Source organism: Diadema antillarum, unplaced genomic scaffold (genome assembly GCF_040938485.1).
Source record: "Diadema antillarum isolate AM-2024a unplaced genomic scaffold, OU_Dant_1.0 scf00000071, whole genome shotgun sequence".
Classification (NCBI taxonomy): domain Eukaryota; kingdom Metazoa; phylum Echinodermata; class Echinoidea; order Diadematoida; family Diadematidae; genus Diadema; species Diadema antillarum.
In genome coordinates, this window is record NW_027270960.1 from 12,232,990 (window position 1) to 12,259,850 (window position 26,861).

At 37.5% G+C, this 26,861-nt stretch overlaps 1 protein-coding gene across 1 annotated transcript; it reads left to right on the top strand.

Annotated features, from left to right (window-relative positions):
- The first annotated feature begins 874 nt into the window (after positions 1–874).
- Positions 875–25,304, top strand: LOC139717098 (calcium-activated chloride channel regulator 1-like). The gene is made up of 12 exons (XM_071628603.1): positions 875–945; positions 9,547–9,722; positions 10,751–11,043; positions 15,178–15,405; positions 17,234–17,464; positions 18,979–19,269; positions 20,057–20,284; positions 21,542–21,667; positions 22,358–22,505; positions 23,156–23,287; positions 23,671–23,886; positions 24,469–25,304. Exons 1-12 carry the CDS (start codon positions 875–877, stop codon positions 25,302–25,304), a joined length of 2,976 nt encoding a protein of 991 aa, XP_071484704.1.
- Positions 25,305–26,861: the final 1,557 nt, after the last annotated feature.

Below are 26,861 nucleotides of genomic sequence, written 5' to 3' on the forward strand. Positions count from 1 at the left end.
TTCTGTCTATCGTGTTCACACACAAGAGCATCCAAGTGCTAAACTTTGAAGAATGAGACTCATGACATGCTTTACAACAATCCACATTTCTCTGTGACCACTTAATCAAGTTGAATGGGGTTTTCTGCAAAATAGAGCTAAGATTGAAAATTTTAAGACCCTGAAGTAGCATTTAGACATTTTAAGCATAATTGGGTGTTATCAATGCGAAAAATCTGATTGTATTTTTTTTTGGACATACTGTACAGTTATCTAATGATCCGCTTTGACATCAAGAGGGGTCACCCCTGACGTTTTGACACTACGTATTCAGCGTGATAAGTAGCACAGTGTACATTACGGAATTCTACGTAGCGCTTTTGGAAAGTTAAATTGTTTTATTCATCATCATTTTGATGGCCCAATAATAATCATTTCCTTTTGGGAAAATAAGGAAGAATACATTTTTGTACTTTTCACATGAACGTTATCGTAGAAATATATCTTTACTGTTACGGATTGTTACAGTTGATGATAGTATTATTACGAATTATTTCCAACGTCTTTTTAAGTAAGGCTATCTGTTATCAGGGTTATGTAACGCTTTGGAACGCAACGGTCCTGGTCTCGCCTTCCCTTCCCCCATCTGCTATTCTTTTTTTTTTCTGTCTTCGAAAAGTCCTTCTCTCCCTTCCAAATCCTTTCGGTCTTCCCAACTGTTGCTCCTGTTATCTTTTCCTTCGGGACCACTGTCCTCGATCCACTGACCTGACCTGTCCTTCTAGTAGGCCGTGTTCTCAACTTGACCTTAGTGAATTAGGTCAAGGACGAAGTACTTAGATCCAGCCTTGTGGCCAATTATCTTTACTCTCTTTGGGCCTGGTCGCGTGCCGCCATGGCCTGGTCGCGTGCCGCCCAGGCCAGGCCCAGGGATGTACACCACAGAGTCATGTTAAACAAGGAGATGTAAACAGCTGAAGGGTATAAATACCGACTCTTTGTAGATATCTAGAGATTCGGCCCAGTGATTCTGCCTAGGCCTACTGATTCTCAATTGTGACACTGCAAGTCGGTGGTCTACAAAGGATAGAATAAACTTGATGGCATGCCCGGAAGATGTTGCGTCCACTCCATTCACTGCTCTCTAACCTGTCAGACTGAACTGACAGACTGAACTCTATAAATTACGTGCATTATATTCTTTGAAAGAACTGAAAATACCTTGCTACTACATTCACACGCTGTTAATTAACAGCAATTGCACGCTCATGCACTCAAAATGCACATAATGCTGCTGTGCTAGTTTATCACATGCATACAAACCAATAACTGAACCAATGACGCGTTTAGCGAGCCAAGTACTATTGCACAAACTAAATACTCTCCATTGCAGCTTGCGGCGGTTCATAGATGCACTACTTTGTAGCAACACAAAACTATGGCATCAAAACGGCAACGAAATATGGCAATTAAGTTACACGACTAACATACAAAACACTTAACTTTTACATCGCTTTTATCTCTGCTTCGATATGAACTTAATGATCTCTAGCCTGCTGTTGAAAATTTTGAGTTTACCTCGCATTCCATACAGTGAAGAAAACAATTGCATTCCACGTATTGCCACTAAATTCCAGTTGTATTAATCCTTGACGGTGGTGTGCAAATTAAGCGATGGGGTACGCTGCAAACACTCAAGAAAGCTGTCATAATCACTATAACCCCGCGGCAACTCCAGGGTTGATTCGCTCTTGATTGCGGAAGTGGAAGATGCACAGAAAGTCACATAATGGATTGTTTTTAGATAACGCGATCTCACAGGATGTGAGCAGTATATAGGCCTATGATTCAGATACGATGTTTGCTTGGCACTCAGTATAGTCCTTTCAAAAATTATGCTGATGGTGATGAATTAAACCGAAAGTCTCGCCACGCTTTGTTATGAGGGCTTTATATCACATTATATTTATTTTTATATCACAATAACAGACTGCATAATATGTACTCAAGGAGCTCCTTTATACGCAATAATGATTTCGAGATGAAGAGGTTTTCAGCCTTTGATCTTTGATATTGATCGGAAACATAAGTTTCCTATCCCTTTTTCGTATCATTTCAGAAATTTCCCAATGTTTCACATCTAATTTCTCATATCATTCGTAGTTTAATTAAATTCATGCAGTTCAATTCATTTGTTTCCAATACCATAATCATTCAAAGCGTATTTTGAAAAGCTAGAAGTATATATTTAGGCCTAGTTGGTGTAGTTAAAACATTGGAAAATGAGTATCTTCGCACGTGTTTCTTCCACTTTTTCGTATTATTTCATGAATTTGAAAAATTACACAGTACTCTCTGCATGCTGTAAGGATAAGAAACAGAACTTGCTTTTGGGCGGAAGCTCGGTGGTCTAGTGGAGATGACACTTGTCCAAAGATCAGGAGATCGTAGGTTCGAATCCAGCCCAAGTCGGGCCTACGTACGTCCATTGTTTCATTTATCATGGCTCCTACTAAAAAGATAATTCGGTGCTTATTTACGTCGATGTAGGACAATTTGTCGATCATTTTTCTTTTTTTCATCTCATTCCATGTCATTTCTTTTCCTTTCCTTTCATTTACTTCAGCACGGCACATGATTCAACCATGTGTGTTTTAGACACACACACACACACACACACACACACATGCACACACACACACTCACACACACACACTCTCTCTCTCTATTTGTCTGTCTGTGTCTCTCCTCTTTCATATGTATTCAATAAATGAATATCTATAAATATGAAAATGACAGTGTATTATATCAAATATCACTTTTCGCGTTTCATGGAGTTTAAAATCATTCAGGTGTTGCTAATTGATGATGAAAATGTTAAATGAAAATAACATTTAGACAACATGTCATGTGACAAAGTTTGTGACTTTAAATTTCATTGATAAAACAATTTTTTTTCAAAAATTAAACTCAAATTGTATGTTTGTTTGTTTTATTGATTTCAACACGGATAAATATAACTCATAGTCAGCTGAAATGAGGCCATCTGTTATGCATACCCTATATAATTCCCTATACTGGTAAACATTTGGGAAAAACATGAAAGTTTAATGAATATGATTTTGCTAACCAAAACAAATATGTGCAATTGATTAAGCGAAGATGGAATGACTACTTATGCTAGATAATTGTACAATGAAAGTGATAACTACAGATTTAGTGTGCTGTTAACAAAAACAACAACAACAACAACAACAAAAAGGAGCATAGCCATGAAAATGGGGGAAGCGTAATAATGAAGGACAAAAGCAGAACTGATTGCTCTTTGGATGCTTGAGTGTGCTGTTTCTTTTCGTCTTTTATTTACCAATAGGTTTTCCCATCCATTTTCGCACTTTGTCATTCAATTTCAAAGATTTATTATTCAATTTCGTCCCGAGAAGCAGGTGGAACGCAAATCCTAACTTCAATTTCGTCAATTGTCATTGTAATTCGTTTTTCGTCAAACATTTTCGAAGACATAGCATTCAGAATCGTCAATTATTGTCATTCAAATTCGTCCCTCCCGCTGACGGATCGCAGAATGTGAAGATCAAATTCGTCTTTGTTCACACAATACACAATTTCATGAATTTTTAATTCAAATTAGTCAGTTGTCGATTCTTTATTTTGATGGTGAACCAACTCTAAGCTGACATTTTACTTTCTCTCGTAAACTGTATCGTTACACATTATTCCCTAACTATTTTCTTTAACAATACACACGAAATACAAGACTGCCAACGAAACTGATTGAAGGATAAATGACAGTCAAAAGTCATAACCCAGGACAGTATGTCAGTGTCACATTTTGAACTTTAACTCGTAATGTTCAGGTTTCTGCACTCAAAATGCATGAAGCAAAAGTTTAAATTTTGTACCCAGGAAAGCAGCAAACATAATTATGTTATCCATTCTTTGACATTAAACCGGCAACAATTCTACGCTTAAATTTTGTCTTTAATCATGCTTGCCTGGAAATCGTTTGTCAGTGTTTTCGTTTGCGAGACGGTATACGTCTGTTTGTATCAGTGTGTACTCGGATTGCTTGTGTGTTTGTGTCTGTATCTGTGGTTCTGTGTGTGTGTGTGTGGGGGGGGGGCACTTGTGTGTATGTTAACTCCTGAATGTAAAATGTGAACGGTTACAGAAAAAAAACCCCCAATACATTAATGACTGGAAAATCACACCGGGTAGAGATATGAGACGAATGTGAATGAAAATTCAACTAAAATGATTGACAAAAGACGAAATCGATCCTGCTGTTTTGAGTGCTGCGAGTGAGACTGACGAATTTAAACTGTAAATGAATTCCAAATGACTAAATTGAATGGACTTTATTTGAAAGTGAACGACGAAAGACGAATTTGAAAGTAAGATTGGCCTACTCCTGACATTCCGCGACGAAATTGAAGTAAAAATTTGTGAAATTGAAGTAAGTTTGAAAATGAATGGGAAAACGTATATTAATAATGAAATTTCATAATAATGATATCGAAATAATAATTACATTAAAATTTGATTAATATCTTACCCATAAGCCTACTTGAAGTTGCTTGTAGTACATTTACTCACTATCGGAAAGCTTAAATGATATCATTGCTATCAACGATTTTCCTGCAACCGAAGCACTCAGTTGATCTGTGCCCCTTCAAAGAAAATTAGTATATATTTATGTAGATATTTACAAACATATTATGTAGCTATACAATACATATACAGCACACACACACACACACACACACACAACCATTACTGTATATATATATGTATAAAATATTTTATATATATGTTTATAAAAATATCCTATCCTATCCTATGTAAATTCCGTATACATGTAATTCTATGTATGTACGTCATGGGTTAATTTTTTTTTCAAATCAAATGGAATGAATATTTTGTGTTAAGGAATGGAAGGAAGTTGTGCCATCCTATCATCACGCTATATGTCTGAATTATCGCGCACGTGCAGACCACCGTTTTTAGCCTGAAAACCATCGCAAATGTAAAGCTCTACATTAGGCGCGGTCAGACTGGCAAAAGATCGCGAAGTTTAAGATCGCGATCTTTAAGATCTCGAAGTTTTGCCAATGTGACCACAAACTTCCCGCGAAACTTCCCGCGAAACTTCTCGATCTGTTTGCGGGCGGTGTCTCCGAAGCGCGAGGCCATTCTCATGTACAGATGTGCATTGTTACGTCACAATCACTAACCATCGGACGGCGCACTCTTCCTTGCGCGCGTACCAATTGCCCAAACTTCGCGATCTTTAACTTCTCGATCTTTTGCCAGTCTGACTGCGCCTATTGTGTCACCTCGTGAGGGGAAATTTTGTTATTTTTAAATCGTGTTAAATGTGATTGAATTATTTAACTTGTCTTCTTCGTCAATCGTGATCAAAGTTGAATGACTTTGTTTACTCAGTCAAAGATCGTCGTTAAGGATGCTTCTGACATAGTTACATATGCTATACAACATTAGACACGTTTGCCTAGCGTGACAGTTGGAATATTAATGTCTTTAATTTCTTCTTACATGTTTTTCTTTTCACAAGGAACAATTACAAATAAGTCTATCAAAATATCTCGTTACTATCCCTACAAATATATCAACAGATGCTTAAAACAACTTTGGTATCATGCATGTAAACATTTTTATCATCAATGCTGTTTTGCTGGAAGTTGTATTCTAACAGTTCGACGCATGCACTGTGAACAGCAAGTTCTTGCAAAGGGTTAAACAATAAACATTTTTAGCGATCCATTTCCTCATTGCTTTCGCAGTATGAATATGCTTGAACTTTATTCTTTACCAATAGATTGCGTATCTTACTATGTGTCGAGCCGACTGCTCAAATATATACCGCTTGAATTTTGTGGAAGAACACGAAAGTATCAAGTTCCTGAAGATCGTCATTGTTCTCATCTTCACTGCGCCATTCGCTTTCATGAAAGAATTCCTTGATAAATCTCGCATTTTGTATAGTTAAGTCGAGAACAGGGATGATTTTGTGGCGTTTTGCTCTTTTTTGCCTTTTGATGGCTTCCTGGATGTTTGTCAGGGGCTCCTGCGAAGACAAAAACGAAATTAATCTTCAGAATGGGAAATACACCAACATTCTAGTCGCCATTGATTCGGATGTTGAAGAAGACGACACATTGATAGAACATATAAAGGTTTGAGTTTTCACTTTTTTAGTACATGTATAAATATAACCACGAACACGCTATTGAGAGACATTTGGAGTCATCGCTTTCGATGCTCGTATGAAAGATATTTTCGTTTCCTACAATATTGGACATTTTGCTTTAATAGGCTGGTGTGCAAGAACATAAAATATGCTTAACTATATAATCACGGTTTGTGGATTGTAGTACTGTACCAGGTAGTTGATTTCTTTGTGTTTTTTTTTCTAATTGCTCTGGACAAAATATATCCAGCAGCTTGATGACAAATACAGCTTATATAAGGTTCAAGTTGGGTACGATATTTCGATCCTCAGAGTCAATGATGATATGAGTTTGTTTTGAAGAGAAAGGTGGTTTGTGGTGGATTCCAATCAGGGTCTATCAAAATAAACTAAACCTGAAGATTATACTCTTTAAGCCTTATGATTACATTTTACAATTATGTTCCGAATTCCAGCAAAATAATACCTGCATTGAAGTATGTATCTCCTTAGTAGCTCTTTATTCTTGATCTTTACTTGAAGACTTTGAATGAATCCAATAAGCAAAACCAAAATCAGTCGTGTCAAACGGAAAGAAAACTAACTTGATATCAATTCTATGAATTGTCAAATTTTTGGTTTACCTAGTAAGGAAATCTCCAGCACAGATAGGGAAGGAGGTAGGGTACAATGACATAATGTCAGACGTATACAATCATTATTATGATTGTATGAATCACATTTCGCTGCCAAGCACATGGAAATCAGTGGTTAGAGTTGTGTCTGCCGGACAGTTAAGTGACTACTATACATCGTGCAGTGTAGTAACAGGAGTTTCTGGCTATATATTTGAGGGGGGGGGGGGGGGGGGGGGGGGTAAATCGGCAAAAATTGAATATTGAAATCTTTGAATATTGAGGGTCAAATTTTTCTTTTCTGAAGGGTAGGGATTCATGGATGCCGGCCCACCAAGGTACATTTGAAAACGAATAGCACCGTGATACATTGTATATACAGTGAACATCGAATCGGATATATTATGGTCGACTCGAATAGAGATTTTCGGCCTTTATAGTGTACTTTATAATACTTGTACATCAGTGGCGGTACACACTTCGTCACGAAGATTCTCGAATTGATCCGAACTGGGCCAGCCTTCCGGCCTAATGAATCCCCTGCTATCAATCGGGTCTTTGATGTTCTCAGCAGTAGGCCCTATACTTAATTAAGATAAGAACTTCGATATACTCAGGCGCAATCTTCCGAATTACTGCCAATGAATAAATGATAAATGATATATAAACAATTAATAATTGATAAACATTAATCATTACTCAATAATCTGCAAAATTCAGAGTGTAGAAATCTCGTCTGAAAGTCCTCTGGATTTTCTCTTATAAGAAGAATCTTTAAAGATAATATAACGTTTTGGTACCTCAAAAGTTTCCCTGAGTTTCCTTGCCTTAGTTTGTGCTTCAGGTTAAAGTACCTTTCATATAACTAACACTGTGAAACTTACTCACCCCAAAGTGCTCTCATGTCTTAGTAATCATGCAATAATGGTTTAGTACAATACGTGTACATTGATTATCGCGGTACCGCGTCGAGTCAAACTAACGGCTCGTTCGAATTTTTCAGAGCCCGCTCTGCTCTGGTACGAAACCATTATTGCATGATTACTAAGACATGAGAGCACCTTGGAGCGAGTAATTCTCACAGTGTTAGTTATATGAAAGGTACTTTAACCTGAAACACAAACTAAGACAAGGAAACTCAGGGAAACTTTTGAGGTACAAAAACTTTACATTATCTTTAACCCGAAAAGTAGAAATGCTTATAGGCGTACCAATTATGACATAATTTTGATGGTGTCTTATATTTTAGCTATTATCAAAGTCCTTCTCGCTCTTGTGGAATGCCAATGGAAGTGAGCAATGGATGGATCTATAATAATGTCAGATCAAGACGACGCTACTTTTTAAAAGTGAGGGGCCCAGTTTATGGAAACTCGGACATCGATTCATTTTGAGGACGGAGGAGGGAGAGGCATTATTAATGACAGTTATGTTCCAAAATCGGCTGACAAGCAAAAATAGATGAATAGATAAGTAAATGAATAAATGAATAAATAAATAAATAAATAAATAGATAGATAGATAAATAAATAAATAGATAAATAAATAAATAAATGAATAAATAAACAAATAAATAAATAAATAAACAAACAAAATGGGGGGGGGGCTTAACATTTCCGACTGACATTTCCGGGGTTTCATGGGCTTACAAGCAAAAAGAAGAAAAATGCCCTTGCAGTTTTGGGATACCTTTTCCTTACTGACAATCTTCACAGTTTTTGATGCCACTCCTCTTACAACCTCGGTTGTTGACAAGCAAGTGAAAAGCAAATTGTTTTCTGCAAAAAAGTGTCCCCTTGCACCGGCCTTGCATCGAGCCACCAGTGGTCGATAGGTCCAAACGAGAGGTGACGCGCTCGCGATTTAAAAGGGTGGTATTCGTTGAGATGGGAATTGAGTTTTAAAAATTCTTGCGAGATACTAAGAAACCACTTTAGGGCATACGGTTTTAAGAGGCACTTAAAGTTTATTTGATCCAAATCGGTTTTGAAATGGCTGAGATATCCACCAAAAAAAAAAAAAGGTGGTGAGGTGGGTTCCTTCTTTCATTAGGATCGCTTTGTTTACCTCAGCCATTTCAAAACCAATTTTATCAAATTAACTCTGAATCCCTCTCAGAATTACATGGTCTTTCATAATTCATGAGAGGTTTCTCATTATCTCACAAAAAGTTGGAAACCTGAAGCTCCATTTGAGCAAAAACTTTGATCCTTTTAAACGCTAACATCAGCATAAGGGCCTGTCAAAAAGGCTAGATGATGCTAAGAATGATTTTTACAACCATCGTGATTCAGTTGTCATGGTCCTTATCATCCAATTTTGTCAACTGCCCCTGATTGAGTTTCGTCTGTTTGTTTGGAGTTAGAGCGGTTATGGGAGGGATCTGGAGTCCTTTACAGCAGGCTGCACATCTATCTGTGTACATGCAGATTCACGATGACCATGCAATCTTCTTATGACCCTTACGGACGAGCAGTCGTTCAATGCTTAGATTGCCCGGAAGATTGCCTCACGGCATTTCAACTTCGGTCAATTGAAATGCAATAATAATAATACTCTATGATTTTTGGTTCGGTGAGGAGAGACAACTTTCATGACAAGTCTTATTCCTGATTTATTTCATTAGGAAACCTTTAAGAAAGGTTCAGGGATTCTCTTCACTGCAACAAAGCGAAGACTGTACTGGAATGAAATAAAAATTCTCGTTCCCATCACATGGAGTAGAAAACCCGACGTCTACGAGACGGCCACCTACCAGTCGTTTGGGAGCGCCAACATCCGGGTCGTGGAGGGAGCTGCTAGGGACCCTTCGGTAACGAACCACGCCAATTGCGGGGACCAAGGGCTTGATATGACGCTTACATCCGGGTACCTCCTTCAGAATGTTGACATGTGCATGGGTAAGGGAAACGTTCCGAAAGTACCTCTTTGTTCCGACGCAACGTTGATTGTTTCTTTGCCTAATTGCAGATTCGGTTTTGATAATCATTGCCCTTTCGTTAGCTGCGATTTGTGTAATTACTGCATGTTTTAAGGAGACAATCAGTGACTATGGAACCACTGATGAACAGAACTCTGGTATTTTACGGTTTTTACCAATTGATCAGGAGTGACAAGTCGTTGTGAATTGTTTGGTTGTATAGATTTGGACAACAGGAGTGGGATGGGGAGGGGGCTGCAGCCTCACTTTAGAAATGAGGGGAAGATAGAAGAAGGAATAAGAACACTCATGATTACCTAGATTCTTCCAATTTTACCAAGGAGCTTCAAGCTCCTTGATTTTACTGGAGGGCCGGGGAGAGGAGGAGGTAGAAGCTCCTTATGGTAATATCAGCCTCTGACCCTCGCAGCTCGACTGCCCCCTCCCCCCGCAACACACTTCCTAAGAATGTAGAGCGGCCCCTGTTTTGTCAAGACTTAAAAAAAAAATCATTACACATACAACATTAACGAATTGATAACATTGTCTACAGACATATAAAATAAAGAGCAAAAACGGAAACAGCTAAAGAAAGTATGCAATATGCAATAATTTTGTGAATAGAGGGTGGGAGTGAGCTGGCATAAAAAAAGCGACAGAGAGGGAGAAGGAGAGGGAGAGAGAGAGAGAGAGAGAGAGGGAGACAGAAAATCCTTAGCATAGCAGATTCATTTTATTTTACTCTGTTACTTTTTTGGAAAATGATATTTATCAAAAATCCTTATACTTGTAAATAACAAAATACAAATTTTGATGTGGTTTTTGTTTTGGTTAAGAAAGCGACCAAAGAACAAAATAAGGTCTTTATTTTCAGAAATGGATAAACATTCTAGTTCATTGCGCACCATGGCTTACACAGTATTCAATGAAACAGAACATGACATCATGGTACTGTATCATCAAGATTAGACCTGCGTTTCTGATTTTTTTTTCTTGTTTTTCTCGCAGGGAAAGCAATGGTCCGGGAATGGGGCCGCTTGAGATGGAGTCTCTTTCCCGAGCATTTCACCGGCTCAGGCGATGGGGAGGCAAACCAGTACGAGTTGAACGGTCGCTATGAACCGACAAGGTGTTCGCGTGATCTAACTGGCGATATGAGAGATGGGAGTGGCAAACGGTGTCAAGAGAATCCTAATGGGCGGGTGCCCGAAGAGTGCGTATTCGTACCCTATCCCAGCGACCAAACGGCCAACGCTTCTCTGCTCTTTGGTCACTCTGTTGGTTGTCAATGCGTAGACTCTGTGAGTTGAACATTTTTGTAATCACTTCCTTATACCAAGCAATGACTCACATTACCCCTGCATAAGTTCTCTGTAAAGAATAGGACGTTTTAAGTAAAAACACAGCTTTGGTTGTGGTATCATTTTAATTTATTATGACTTTAAAAATCAGGCTCCTTTTCAAAACATTAAAATTCAGGTAGATATTTAGTGGAATCATAATAAATTGTGTGTGATAATAGACACGTGTAAAATACATGGTGAAACTGTCTCTTACCCTTTGATGGCAGAATATTTGGTTATCATAGTGGCCGATTTAGTTAAGCAAATTTCTGATGAATGTTTGAAAACTATTTCAACTCTTTTTTGTCAATCTCGCAAATTGTTGAAGGTAACCAAAGCCAAAGCACGTTCTTATTACTGTTGGGGGGGGGGGGGGGTGGAGGGGGGTATGTAAAAAGGTTACTTTACAATTATTTGATGATGGTAAATGACATTACAAATACAAGAATGCAAGGAGGGGTCTCACTGTCTATTCGATGATGTATTTGTTTTGTATACATAATTATATCACTCAGCAAATAAAAAGAAAGTAAAAACTTTTTGGGGTTATACTTCTCACAGAAAATTTTGGTAAAAATCAAGAAATTTGCGCCATATTAAAGGAGATTCAACTGGCTATCAACCTACCGTAGGTAAATGAAACTTTACGCATGAGGGAACACATTCGTTTTGCCCTCCAAGGCACAATGTTAGAATAGCAAAAATCGACATATTTCATTTCATTTGCAAAATAATGCCATTTAAGATAACAATAATAAGAAAAACCAATTCAACACAATGAGAGACATGAATAAGATAACAAAAATAAGTTATCATTCTCTCATTTTTTTTTTATAACCTCACACAAAAGCAAAGTGGGAAACTGAAGGGGGAGGGAATTTTCTGTCAACTCAAACTTCAAATTGCATATAGGGAATAATGATAATAATGAGGTCTTCTTTATCCAGGTTAGCCTCTTCATGTGTTGCCACTCTTTTACGAGAGGGCCCTGTCATTATTATTTCCTTAGCGTTGCCAGGTATAAAGCATTAAAGCACAGAGATGATTATATGAACAGAATTTCTGAATTCATTCTTTTAGTTTAATAATTCAAGAATTCATGAGACAAATTCATAAACCAGATTTTTTTAACGATTTTCTTAATTTGAAAAAGGAATTCAAATGTCTATCATTTTTTTTTTTGATATTGCTCATTTTCTCACTTCACTTGAATTTGGTTTTGACAGAAGACTTTTCATTCTTCTCTATTATTTTTAGCCTTCATTAACTTTTTTGGCTTCAAAGATATCATAGGGATCATAGATTTAAATTTGAAACTTAATTAGTGTTTCTTATTGTAATACATTTCTCTTTTGTGCCTTAGAAGAAACAAACAAAGATGTTCACTCATGAGTTAAAATTTCTCTTTTTATTGACCTGCCAGGTCGATAGCCAATTGATTTATCTTTAACATATAGTGTTTAATTGATACATTAAGTTTAAGCCAAACGTTCCATGAGAAACAAACTTTAAAAGTGTTTACTATTTTTGCTGAGTGCATGTACCATATATACACTACATAATAGACACAGGCTTAAAAAGTTATTTTTCTTTTCTTTTAGATGGCCTGCGAGAAAATAAAGAAAAGCAAACCAGAAAAAAAGTCAATTGATGGAACATTATCATAGAATAATCATGAAAATCATGTGAAAATAGACAGGTATGATAAAGTTCTTCAAGTACCATGTAGTATGACTAAAAAAGAATAGAAAAATAAGAGAAATGATATAATGTGATAAACAATTAAATTAAAACCGTGCTAATCGTGAGAAAATCTACAGGTATGATAAAGGGATTCTATAATATCGCATATACTGTCTAGTCAGAAATAAATGGAGGAATAGACATGATTTTTTTTTCGTGACACCCATAAAGGAAATGTCTGTGCAATTTTGCCGTAGGGGGGAAATGGCCTCATCAGAATCTATCATAGTCCAGTAGACGATCCCATAGATCATGTACATGACTTGGAAAATTTAAGTACAAGCTTTTTTTTTGTGATTGTGTTCTAGAAGGATATGAAAGTAAAATTAGCTTGGTTGCCAGAATTTGCTTGGCAGAATTGGTCTACTTTTTTTTTTTCTATTATCCTATATAGCATAATCATATAATTAGCATATGCATAATAATAGATTGCTAATCTTAAACCTGGAAGCCAGAAAACACAGACAATACAACATTTCACGAGTAGCAACAGCTTCCATTTTGACATGATGTCAGTTTCTTAAACATGCAAACGAGCATAATGAGTTACTTTGCATATGTACAATAGTCTAGCAGATGGTATCATACTATGTATAGAACGAGATACATGGAAAAAACAAAATATTTCATCCAGAATATGTGTGCACCAGATTGTTCTAAGCATGCATGCAAAAGCACCGTCGGGTAGAGGGGGACATCCATCTCCTCCATCCCCCACCCCTCAGTCGTTTCACTACCTCAGAAAGGTCTACTATTCCCTTGTCATTCAAAACATTACAGAACTTGTTTTCAGGCTGCCTTGTTTAGAATTAGCAACTTATCACATATTGCGCTAATTAGCTGAATATGCCTACTGATAGACAATAAACAAAGATACTAATATTGTCCGAGGCTGCCCATATGACAACCAAGTTTGATTTACTTCAGTACCAATCCAGAGCACAAATCGACTGAAAGCCTACTTCTAAACAACTTTTCAGTGTCGTGTACGTGGTATATGGTACCATCAACCGGACTATTGTATATACACGTAAATACAAATTAGCTCACTATGCTTATTTGTATGCTTAAGACACTTGCATCATTTTAAAACGGAAACTGTTGAACAAATAGCTACCTCTTCAAAGGAAACCCTTGTGTTTTGAGATTTCTTAGATCAGAGTTAGCAAAATATTACACATTATGCATGTGAGGTGAATATGCAAATTGGACTTATAAAGATAATTAGCCCTCAATACCTCAATACCATCTATAATACGATTCAACAAAAATCCTTCACTAAGCAAGTTTTCCACGCCATATGCATTGTATATCATGATAACCGTCTACTTAGTTATATACTGTGTACATATGCAAATTAGCTTATTCTGTTAATTTGTATGTTTAAGACCTTCACGTAATGTCAGAATGGAAGCTTTGTTATGAATGGATTCCTCATCATAGAAACCCCTTAAAAATTGTATTATCCATGTTTTCTGGCTTCCTGGTATAAAAATAGCAATTTATTACATGTTAGACTATAATTATGTTTATTATAATTATGATTATGCTAATTAGGCTAATAAAGAAGTTGTCAAAGGTTGCCAAGGTGGGAGCCAAGCTGAATTTCCCTTCTAGAACAAAAATCAACAACAAAAACAGAAAAAATTGCACTTGACAATTTTTCCGGGTCTGAAAAATTTCTACCCGATTATTAAGAGAACATGCAGTGACAGTCTAAATGGCAAGATGTGCCATAACTTTATCAAATACGAAGATAGCTTTATGAGTGATATTTTTTTTTTCACTGAAAAACAGCTTTGCACTATATCGATATAACGCTTCAACACATCAATATCAATATGATTCTTTAACGTTGGCGGTAGCCTGGAGGACCGGGCCACCAAAATTGATGTCGGGCCACCAGATTTTCAAAAATGTTATATTTTAATGGTCCGATCGGGTAACTAATATTAAAAATTACGTTTTATATTTTCATCTATTTCGGATTACTCCATTTCTATTTTGGGCCACCAAAATTTTAAATTCAAAGATCTTTACTTCCCGAATGGGTACAAGAGAAAAAAAAAAATGTTAGTGTCGAGCCCTGAGCCTCGATGTATGAAAAAACAAACAAACAAACAAACAAACAAACAAACAAACATGGAATCATTTTTTTATATATACATACATTAATGGAAAGTGCACGAGCTTGTCAATCTCGAGTACTAGTATATTAGGGAGATTTTAAAACTCGTGTTCATTCCCGTATAAATCTCTGCTTTGGTCGTATTATGCTTATGAACATCTGATGCAGCAAGCGTGTGAAACTTGAAATATTTTGATAGCAACTCCCTCCATCTTTTGTAGATCTACCAATTTTGCGACAAATCAGTACACAATTACGAGGCAGATAATCTTCAAAATCACCACTGTGGAAGATGGAGTGCCTGGGAAGTCATGGAGTCTACAGAAGACTTCGCCAATGAGGAAAACTTCGCGGATCCAAGTCTTGCAGACACTGAGCCTTCGTTTACTGTCCTTCAACAGAATATCCGACGAGTGGTTCTTGTCCTAGACACCAGCGGCAGTATGGGGGTGAGTCGAACGGGGGATAATCATAAGAGTCACGTGCACACCACACTAGTCATGAATATTACCACAATAATTTTTCTTTTATTGTTTTTTATCTATAGCAACACAGACATGAAATAAAGATAGGTCAAATAAGAGGTTACAGTTTACCTAAAGATAAAGCTACTCTAACATTATGAGCTTGATTAAAAAAACCCGATTCGAACATATTTAGAAAATTGTAATAAATATTGACATCATAATACATAAACAATACAAGAGTTGTGACTCTACCTATAAGCAGATAAGCAGTACTGTCAAGATTCCACATATTTCATAACAATATATCAATCATAACCACCCTTCTGGAAAGAACAGTGTCCCACAGTGTGTTCACAGTGTGTTCACAGTGTGATCACATAGTGAACTAAAATGTGAAAACGCTCGAATTTAACATTTTGAAGATGATTTCACACTCTGTTGTGGTTTCCACAGATTGTTCACATTGTAATGCTTTGTTTGAAATTGTGAGTTGATGAATCAATGATCGTGTTCACACTCTTAAAACTTGGAAATTCAACTTTATTTTCTGCAAAAACCAAACAATATCACTGCTGAGCGACTCCAACTGTCCATCAACACTCTTTTTGTTATAGTCTTCGTCCATCTCTTTTCTCCTTTTTTTCATAACACCACGTAAGAAGTATTTTTTCTCACACACACACACACACACTCTCTCTCTCTCTCTCTCTCTTTCCTCTCTCTTCCTGCATGACAGCGACTTTAGAGTAGGGATTTGTCCAGGGTGTTTATTTGGGGTTGGTTAGGTTAGTTATAGGTCTCCATGTCTTATGTTTCTTTTGTTTTTCCACTTTTTATGTATATCAGTCAATCGTTCATATAATATGTTATATTACGTGCGGGGGTAGTGCACCCTCAAGCACTGCTTATTAGCATTCCTCCCCATTTCCAGCATTTCCGTATACTTCCAAATATTTTGTAAACTTATCCTTTATTATGTATTATGATGAAATTTATGTATTCAATTTGTGTAAAATATTTATACTGTTTCTGTTAGAAATGGAAAAATAAATGAATGAGTGAATGAATGAAAACACTTGTATTTAACAGTGTGAAGAGATGTTACATAGATTTCACACTGTGTTCAAACTGTATTCACATTGTGCTTCTTACACTGTGGGACATTGTGTTCTTTTCAGCAGGGCAGAATTGCAAGGTATAAATGGCCGACATCCACGACAAACAAATAGACATAACATAAATAGACAGACATTTTTCGACAAAAAGTATACACGTCACTTTCTTTGGTAAAAGAAAATAAGGTAGCTGAGTAAAAAAGTCTGGTAGCCCACTGTAAAGACAGAGCAACAAACAAACACAAATACATGTACACGCAAACGAACATGAAACGGAATTGGGAAAGGAGTAACACTACTTAAGGAGAATTTGCCATAAGACAAGACAAAATTAGATAAAACTAACATAACAGTATAAGGCAACAGAACAAACAGCAACGTCCAACAAAGACAGCGAAATATGTCAGGAAAAAAATATTGTGACGCGAGAAAAAAGACAAAGAAATAGAGAAATGATCGTGGAAATATCGTATTGTTGAAATTGTTGAAATTCTTTTTTTTTTTAGTACAGATTGTCATGTTGATTTAGTTGTAATCCCTCTAAACACATAAACCCCTACGGCGCCCTCTACATTCGTCAAACGTCGATAATATTATGACTGTCTTATCCACACCTGGAAGTGGAAAGGGGAATGCGACTGATGAAATAAAACATTAATAATTCCTTCTTTAATCTGTTTTATCTTCTATTCAAGAGCTTTAACAGAATTTACAAGCTGATTCAGTCTTCGGCCATCTTTATTCGGCACTACATCCCCGCTGGAAGCAACCTTGGCATCGTCACATTTCAGTCGTATGCTAGTGTCAACGCCAACCTTACATTAGTTCAAGAGGACGACAGCTCTCGAGATGACCTGGTCAATGCACTGCCCACATTCGCTACCGGGGGTACATGCATTGGCTGCGGTATAGAGACCGCGCTAGACGTGAGCCTTTCTCACCAAGTTTTAGTTCTGCTGTGGTTTGAGTAAAGGGATAAAGGGAATGATGTCAAAATCATACTTGGGTTTCATTCTCCTTTGATATTTCATCATAATGCGTATCCCCTAAATCTCCGATAGAAGGCTACGGAAGGGCTCCGCGTGGCGAAATTCGGCTCGAGAATTTTGTGTAAAAAAACAAAGAAAGAAAAAGATGGGGATACGCACTTTTCACATGGAGTGTGAGTCTGAATCCCCCCCCCCTCTCTCTCTCTCCCTCTCCCTCTCTCTCTTTCTCCCTCTCTCTCTCTCTCTCTTTACACACTTGAGAAGAGTGTATTAATACCTGGAAAAGTCCAGAGGATAAAATTCCTATAATAATACATTTCCTGACAGGTTTGAAAGCTCACTCCGCATTCAGAATTTTTTTTCTCGAAAAGTGGGAAAAATTGCCCCGAATGGAACGAGAACTCACCTGAGATATGGTGTGTTTAGGATTTAGGGGGCCTCCAGGAGAAGAAAATAATACTGGGGGAGGGGGGGGGGTAATGTAGGTGGATAAATGCACATGTATTTCCTACAGAACACATGTTAGTGATATTTGAAGAAATTTGGACAATCTGATGAAAACATGCATTTTTAGAGTTCCGCTACCGCCAATTAACCAACGATGAGAAGATTACAACAATTCGTGATATAAACATTTTGCCACGTCACGCGTGAACAACGATTTATTATAAAGAAAATGTGAAGACAATTCCACGGCATTTTCCTTTTTAAATGAAAGTATTTCCAACATTCCCTATACTTATTACTGACATAAGTTAAGGAGCATGTTATTCCTTTTGCTTTCTAAAAGAAAGATGATATTACCTACCATACTTCCTTAAAAAACAAGTCATGCTCTTTTTATTGAGCTGAAAAGGTATAACAATTATGAAGTTGGTCTTATTTTTAAGATAAGTTCTTTAGTATTATTATTTCATATTATTATCTATACGTCGTATACGTGATGTGACGGTCGTCCGTAGTCGTCCCATTGACGGCAAATTCATAATTTTTCAATGTAGTGTCCTATTTTCCAAAAAAACAAAAAACAAAAAACAAAACAAAACTCGCTACTAATGTTCTACTACTACATTGCATTTCTCACTTCACATTCGGGGTTTCATTCTCCTTTAGATAAGGTGAATACGAAACAAACTAACGACATTCTTTAGCACAAAACCGGTAAAGACATGATGTCCTTGGTTCTTGAATTAGGGGTGGATCCAGGAATTCCGTAGACGGAGGGCGCCTTTAGAAAATTAAAGGGGATGCACGCCTCCATTTTTTTCTTTTTATTGATATTGTTGAATGAAATAAAGGGTGGCGCACCTGCGCCCACCTTTATCCGCCACTGTTAATGGTTAGAAATAAGGCGTAGAATACTTAATGGTTGGATTACTGATAGAATGTATTCATACATTCAACAATGCAGTTGTACTGCACTTGTCTAATGTACACATTTTTCAACGCAGGTACTTGGGAATGCTACAAATGGTAGCTATGTACTCCTGCTGAGTGATGGGGAAGAAAATGTGTCCCCATCTATCGAAGATATCATTCCCGACATCATAGCGTCTGGTGTTGTGATGGACACCATTGCCGTCACCGACGCGGCCGATGAGCAAATGGAAAACCTGACATCGATCACAGGTGGGAAACCTTATTTCTGTATTGATGGAGGTAGCAGTGCGTGTCTTACCGAAGCCTTCCTAGCAACGGTGTCTGAACGCCCCGAACTCAACTTCGTTCCCATTCCAATTCAGGTCAGTCAGGGATGTATCACACACGATATACCTCCTCGCTCGTAAATAGTTGTCTTTGTTTTGGGTCGTTTAGTTTTTTAAACTAACAAACTCAAAGGTACTTATCACCGTTTGTTCTCACGGAAGATCATATGAGAATGATCTTGACCTTAGGAGATGTCATCTGTGTGATACAATAGTTTGTCGAAATTATGATGTCGCCGTTTTGAAACTAACAAGTCTTTAGGATATCCATCTCTCAGTCTCATGGTTAATGAATAACATCTCGGTGTTAAACAACAGCTGTTTTAAATGATGTTCCGTACTTAGTTTGAGATTCAGTTTGAGTAAAATTGTCCTCTTGGCCCAAAACAACGACAACAACAACAAACACGCAAACAAACAAACAAACAAGCAAACAAACAACAAATTAGTTACTGACTGAATGAATTAATAGAATATCAATTCGCATAATGGTTAATGGTTCATTTATCCACATTGAGAGAAAAAAAATCCATGATTTTCCAAACTGTAAGACTCAAACGTTTCGTCACCTATTGAGCATCAATGCGCAAGTCAGTAGGCAAAGTTTCTCACTTGATCGCCCCCTCATTTGTTTTAACAGCATCCAAGTGGCATCTGTAATAGAAATTATTTAACGATAATTATTATGATTTCTTGTCTTCAGACATGGTGAAAAGTATTGAAGTTTATTAAACCAGCAAAGTCTGTCACATGAGTGTAAGAGAGAGACATCCTTGTTATGAAACACTTATAGAAAATAATGACTGTAACTGCCCCTTTCCAGGTACTGATGGACAATGTGATGGTCACTGCATACGGACAGGAAATCCGCTTTTTTGTTATCGGTGGAGAAGAGGGCAACGACACGGTGATAGCAGTAACTCGGTTCATTGATGAAGACATTGAGGTCACTGTCGAGGGACCAAACGGAGAATGTTACGATAAAAACTCTCAAGGCTACGAATCAGACTTCCAGAGAAGGATTGTATCTATCACAATACCCGTCGCGGAAGTAAGTATGTCAATGAGATTTTGTTTAATGCAATCCCCAATTTGATTTACGACACCTAAGCTCTTGAATTACCAGAGTAGTGAAAGGATGCAATCATTGGTAAGGTGAATACACCATATTCGCAATAAAATGGCAATTAATTTGTCCTTACTGGTGAATGGAAGTTTTCACTTTTAAGGGGTTCAGAGTAGCCCCTGATTATGCGGAATATACCCAACATTGCATACTGTCGCTCTTTATCTGTTTATATAGGATATTGCTTTCACTCCTTTTTGTTATCACGGTTGTTTGAAATGTCGGCGATGCTAGATAAGTTAATGCTAACTTAACGACAAAATGAATGAAATATGCCATGCCAGTGGACTCAATTCCGAAAATTATTCTGTTTATACTTGTACTTTGATTTGGCTTTAATTTTCATCGTTTTATCAGGATTTGTTTGTTGTGTGTGTGTGTGTGTGTGTGTGTGTGTTTGTTTGGAGGTGTGAGTGAAAGATCAGATTGTAGGATTAATCTAACCTATGTTTTCAGCAATTTTAATTAAGTGTCATTTGCATCTTAAATTGTCCTTCGAAACGGCTTTAATTAATGCTGTCTGCTCAAATATTGATTTCATCTCAAACTCGTTGAATTATCTACAGATGCGTAATTTTATATCTTGTTGAAATGAAATAATTTTGTCAGTTGCTGCAAGTTACACAAATTCCCCTGAAAAACTTAGCTATAATCTGCACCTTTGTGTTCGAGGAAGAAAGTAAGAAAGATTTTTTTTTTCTTTTCTCTTTCATCCTGATTCAGTAGATAGGAATAATTTGCTTACTCTATCGAAACAATTAAATATCAGCGAAGTCAAGTTCAAGTTCAGATTCAACTTGAATCAGCCAATTGTAAGCATGTATGAGAATTTGTGTAAAGAAAGTTATTTAAATATCATTCTTAGCACTCAGCGTTCCTGAAGGCCATTCTTCTTTCTTTTATCGTTCACTTTTATCTTCTGTATGTATAATAGTTATGCGACAAAATAACATGTCCATTTGTAATCTTGAATAAGCCTGCAAACTCGCGGTGGCTCCGCGGTTCACTGTCATTATTTTGCACTGACCGTATTTTGAGTTTTACATGGAATTATCAGTGACAATTTACATAAACATCCCACCGCTTGCAAACATAGTGTGTCAACATAAGAACGTGATAAGAGCAATTAGGGTCTACAGGTGTTTTACAATCTTATACTTGAACTTTACTTTTGTTCAACAGGCGGGTAATTGGACAGTAACCCTAAATAATACACATAGTGACAGCCAAACAGTGGGTTTGATGATTACAACCAAACAACGGGGCGAGACCGGGGTGGTGAGCGTTGACGTCATTCTCGGATCTCGGGTAAGTTACTTTACCAGCTTATCAACCTCCTCGGTTTATCTTTTCATGTTCTCAGACAATCTCAGAGATAGTGAGTCGTTGGATCGTCGCTGAAGCAAACGTACGCTATTGAGATTGCACACATTTATGACTTCTGCTCACACCTTTGTCAAGATTAGTACATTAAAAACAGGGAATAAATCTAAATTTTGTCTTAAGGAGTGATATCGTCCAAAGAAAAAGATATATTTCGTCAAATATTCATTGTCAAGAGAGCTGAAAATCTCAGGTTGTATGGAAAGCAGTTGACTCTCAATTTTTTAAGGTTCCTGTGAAACCCTTGGTACAAGAGGAAATTACGTCTTTCAAAAATTGTCCAAGCTGCAATAAGGTTTCTCCCGAGATAGAAAACATGATTTCGGCCTATGTTGTATATCCAACATTCATGCTTGCATTCTGTCATGTTTTGTCCAATATCACTAACCATACAGTCAACGTAGACCCTCTGGTTGACAAGGATGTCCGCTGAAGGAAATAATTTGAATGATTTTCTCTTTGGCATCATAGAAACAATGATCAACAAAGAAATGAATAATGAAACAAGCGAATTATGTAGGTTTTAGTGGGCAGTGTTAACTCATAGCATATTTGTGAACTGTATACATGTCTCTACAATTTCAAAGGCCTTACATTGTTCCTTTGTTATTAAAGAGTATAGACCACCACACCACTCCCATGCTCGCGGTGTACGGTATGGTGCAAAAGAACTACCAACCCGTTTTAGGGGCCAGCGCTGAAGCGATCATCCAGAACTCGGTCGGTACTACATGGCTGCTACAGCTGTCTGATTCGGGAAAAGGTAAGACTTTATCATGTTTGCTGACAATTTTTCGTTTACTAACATTATCTGATATTACATTTATTACAAAACATATAACAAAGAATATTTCCCTGACAACAAGAAAGCTATCTTGTTGCTTGGCTAAGGCTTGTCCGGCATAGCAACAAATTAATGTACCGGTGTGCAAAGTGTTAATGCAGTATTGACATGTATCGAGCATGTAGCCCTATATAGTTGGATGGAATAAATTGTCACTAGGTCTGTGGAGAAAAATGTAGGCGTATATAATTTCGAAAACATCCTTGAACTGACCAATTTTGTTGAACGTGCTCAGTGATTAAATAACTCTATAGGAGATAATTCAGCGGTAGTATAATGGCACTCACCTTTAGAATGTCAGCAAGCTTAGCGGCGACATAATATCATTTCAAACATGAAGAACTGTATGCAAATAGGAACATGACTGATTTGCATTGAATATTGTTTGTATCCTATCTTTAGTAGCAGCACGAGGTGCATTGGTTATAGTTATCATCGAGTTGTATTGTTTCTTCTTCCAAAAAAATGTGAGAATATTATTGCTGACATTCTGAGCTGAACGGATGACATATCTCGACATTTAATCTCGAGTTTTCTGGTGGTATATTTGCTTATTACTATGTTTAAAGGTTTTGATAAGGTCAAGGACGATGGAGTGTACTCAGGAGTCTTCCTTGAATTTGACGGAGATGGTCGATATGGCGTGACGGCCAGAGTTGAGGGTATGGTGATTGAACCACAAACTGAGAGCAGTAGGCGACGTGAGTACAGTCAAAATTGCATCCACTACTTCATTCACTTTTTTTTCCATTTAAATCATTTAGTTTGATTCGACTCAGTGAAACTCATATTAATATCTTAAATTTCCCTGAGTCTAACCAAACTAATCAAACGACTAACTAACCAAAACAAAGCCAAAGCATATTAAGCTTTGTCGAGATTGTCGCATAAGCATTATAGTATTATTACTAGAAAACGTTTTCTGTTCTTTTCTTTTGGACTAAAACAAAAAGAAGAAACGGAAAGAAACGAGATATTGGCTTAGCTCTGTAAATTCTACTATCTACGATTTTTCCTTCTGTAAGAGGTTGGGAATATGAAATTACTATCTACTCAGTTTCTGGGGGTTATTGTTGCACTGCAGGTCGCCGATCTGTTGGAACAACTGTAGCGCCCTCACAAACGGCTTTCATGCGATCAGCCTCTGGCGGAGCGTTCGTTGTTGAGAACTACTCACCCGACGCCCCTGATATCCTGGCGCCGTCCACCATCATGGACCTTAGGCACACAGCGTTATACGACAGCAGTGCGGTGATCCTGGCGTGGACTGCAGTAGGAGATGATTTCGACCATGGCCTAGGTATCGATAATGTTAGCTATCTCTCGTATTCTTGGCCCCCTTTTCATGCTCAGCACAGTGAACAAAAAAGTGTGTGTGTGTGTGTGTGTGTATGTGTGTGTGTGTGTTACTGCCCACTATTTCAATTTACAATGTGTATAAACGATCATGAATTACCATAACAAGAGCATGATGTCTAAGTGAAAATCCAATCGGAGGATCATAACCAGGCTGGTCTTAGGATACTACTTTTGTTTTCATTGTTTTTAGGGACCTGTGAAACAAATAAAACTCTAATTTGGAATAGCATTGTACATTGTAAACATAGAAATAAAGAATAAACATCCCTATAACGAATATTTTAAATCGTTTTCCAAAAAGGGAAAAGAAGTTCACTGAGTCTAATCACTCCACCTCGCCAAAAGAAATTAAATGACTGCAAGTAGGTAAGATAATCAAGAGCTGCGCTTAATCCTTATAAAGCAATTCCAGAAAGACGTCATTCGTGTTGTTTTTTGTCTTTATCAAAGCATGAAGAAGCTTGAAGCAAAAAGCATGAAGCATGTTAGAATAAGGTGATGATATATTCTTTTGTTTGTTTAGCTTCATCATATGAATTGAGGCATTGCACTGACTTGACTGCACTGAGGACGAACTTCACAGAGTGTACTCTGGTAGACAACGATCAGCTGGTCGAGGGTAACCTATCCGATATCGCCATCGCCGGCTTCGAGGAGAGCGTCACAATACAGCTCCCTGAAGGATCCCTGAATGTCTCGCATCACTTTTCCCTGCGAGCATCTGACGAGGCTGGCAACGTGGGTTCGATGTCTAACATCGTATCAACATCCGTTATCATTGTCGCTCAGGCAAACACTACCCAAGCTCCGACTTCGGGACAACCAACAGATATTTCGACTGACATTTCGACAGATGACACGACCCCTTTATTGGAAACCTCTACCATGTCTACTTACTTCCTCAGTTCTTCTGCTAGCAGAGCAGGTAGCACAACGCCATTATCGGTTACACCTTCGAGTTCGCTAATTTCTTCTGCTGCTGGAACTGATGGTAGTATGCCCTCATCGATTACCACCAACCCATTTTCCAGTGACAAGACCTATTCTTCCCCTGGTGTACCATTAACTACTGCAGAAGAAGGCATCAAAGAACCAACAGTCACCGAGGAAAGCTATCCTATGACAATGGACACACCCACTGAGGAACCGCCAGAAGATAACACAGCTCTCATCATAGCCATATCGGTCGTCCTGTCCGTCGTGATCCTTGGTGGTGGCATCAGTCTCTTTCTTTACATCCGTTCCCCTCCAAAGGTTCACCCTTCTGGAGAGTCCGATGCAGAGAGAGATGTGATGGATACCAAGGAAGATGGGAGTCACGTACATGAGCATTCCAACCCAGTCTTTGACGAATCTTAAACCTATAGAATTCTCACCTTACCACGAAAGATTAAAAAATGATAATTGAAGTCCTAAACATCCACAACCATGAAATCTTATCACGTGAAAAAAATTATCAAGACAGCAGTTTTAACCAGATTGAGTCTAGCAGTACTGAGGTTGAGATTAAAGGATTTCATGCATAATTGTATCAATGGATGTCGTATACATGTTTGATCCAATGTAGTATTCTTCCTTCCAACTTTAGCACGTTCTATATTCAGACCAAGGTTACTTTAGTATTCATAATTTCGCGCTGTTTTGTTAACATGAGAATTTCATAGTACATTGTTCATGGTCCAGATTAGGGACATTAAGATCTGGTCAAACATGGTCTCAAGAAAAAAGAAAGATACTCAACACTGCTCAATACACCGCTCCTCCCACTTATACACACCGGTGTATGTTATGAGTGTATGTTATGTGTTATAAAACACATCATATGTTATTTAGCAATTCCTTGCAAGTTATTCCTGATGATGTTAAGATTAATGATATAAACCTAATCCGAGTGGATAGTACCGAGTTTTTAGGACTTTACATCGATAGCGACCTCTCCTGGAAAACTCACTTTAATTTTTTAAGCAAAATTTTGTCACGAAACACAGGAATCCTAAACAAACTGAAACATTTTTTGCCCAACCATATTTTGCAGATTGTATATTCAACCATGATCTCCCCATATCTTAACTATGGAATTCTTGCGTGGGGTAACGCATCCAAATACTTGCTGGATTCACTTTTTCTCCTTCAAAAGCGAGCGATCAGAACTATTAACCATGCTGGGTATTTATCTCACACAAACGCCTTATTTTAGAAAAATAAGATTTTAAAACTGATAGATTTGTTTGGTTATAACTTAGGTATTTTTATGTATAAATTTTCCTCAAAAGATTTTTTTTTTTACAGATGTTCATTAGAAACAATTCTGTCCACCACTATCCAACTTGCCAGAGTGACGCTTATCACCTTCCACGCACTCGAACAATTTTCGCTAAAAACACAATTATGTATACAGGTCCTAAATATTGGAATGATCTCCCAGCAGAGGTTAAAAGTGGTGTCATTATCATCCTTTAAGCGTAAACTCAGACAGCATGTATTGAATGGCTACAACACACAAGTGCACTAACATTCCTTTTTATCATGCTCATGGCTGCTCTGTTATACTACTCGGTTGTTGCCATGTGAACAGACTCATGCATATACATTTTAGTTGCGTGCTCTCTCAAATTCCTGCCCATCGGTGTTTTTCCTTCCACTTCTAGTAAGACCTTGGTCGTGTCGCATAGCGTCATAGTTCCCCCTTCTTTCTTCCTTTCCTTTCTTTATGCGTCATTGCAGCTGGCTGGTATATCACATACACGAATTGATTCATGTTTTTCATTTTTCGAATCTTTCCCGTGTCTATGGAAGCCGGAATGTTTAAACCCTAAAATTATGTAGTACTTAGTATTCACGTCATTATCACTCCCATGTCAAAATTGCTATTAGAGCAACTGCTATAGTGTGCAGCATGTGGTTACTTGTTCTCAT

What these genes read in the sequence shown, in the direction of transcription:
- LOC139717098 (XM_071628603.1), top strand. Translation starts at nt 875, where the DNA reads ATGGCCTGGTCGCGTGCCGCCCAGGCCAGGCCCAGGGATGTACACCAC. An exon ending in GTCATGTTAAACAAGGAGAT is followed by an intron (nt 946 to 9,546) that starts GTAAACAGCTGA and finishes CACATGGAGTAG; the next exon opens with AAAACCCGACGTCTACGAGA. An exon ending in GAATGTTGACATGTGCATGG is followed by an intron (nt 9,723 to 10,750) that starts GTAAGGGAAACG and finishes TTTTTCTCGCAG; the next exon opens with GGAAAGCAATGGTCCGGGAA.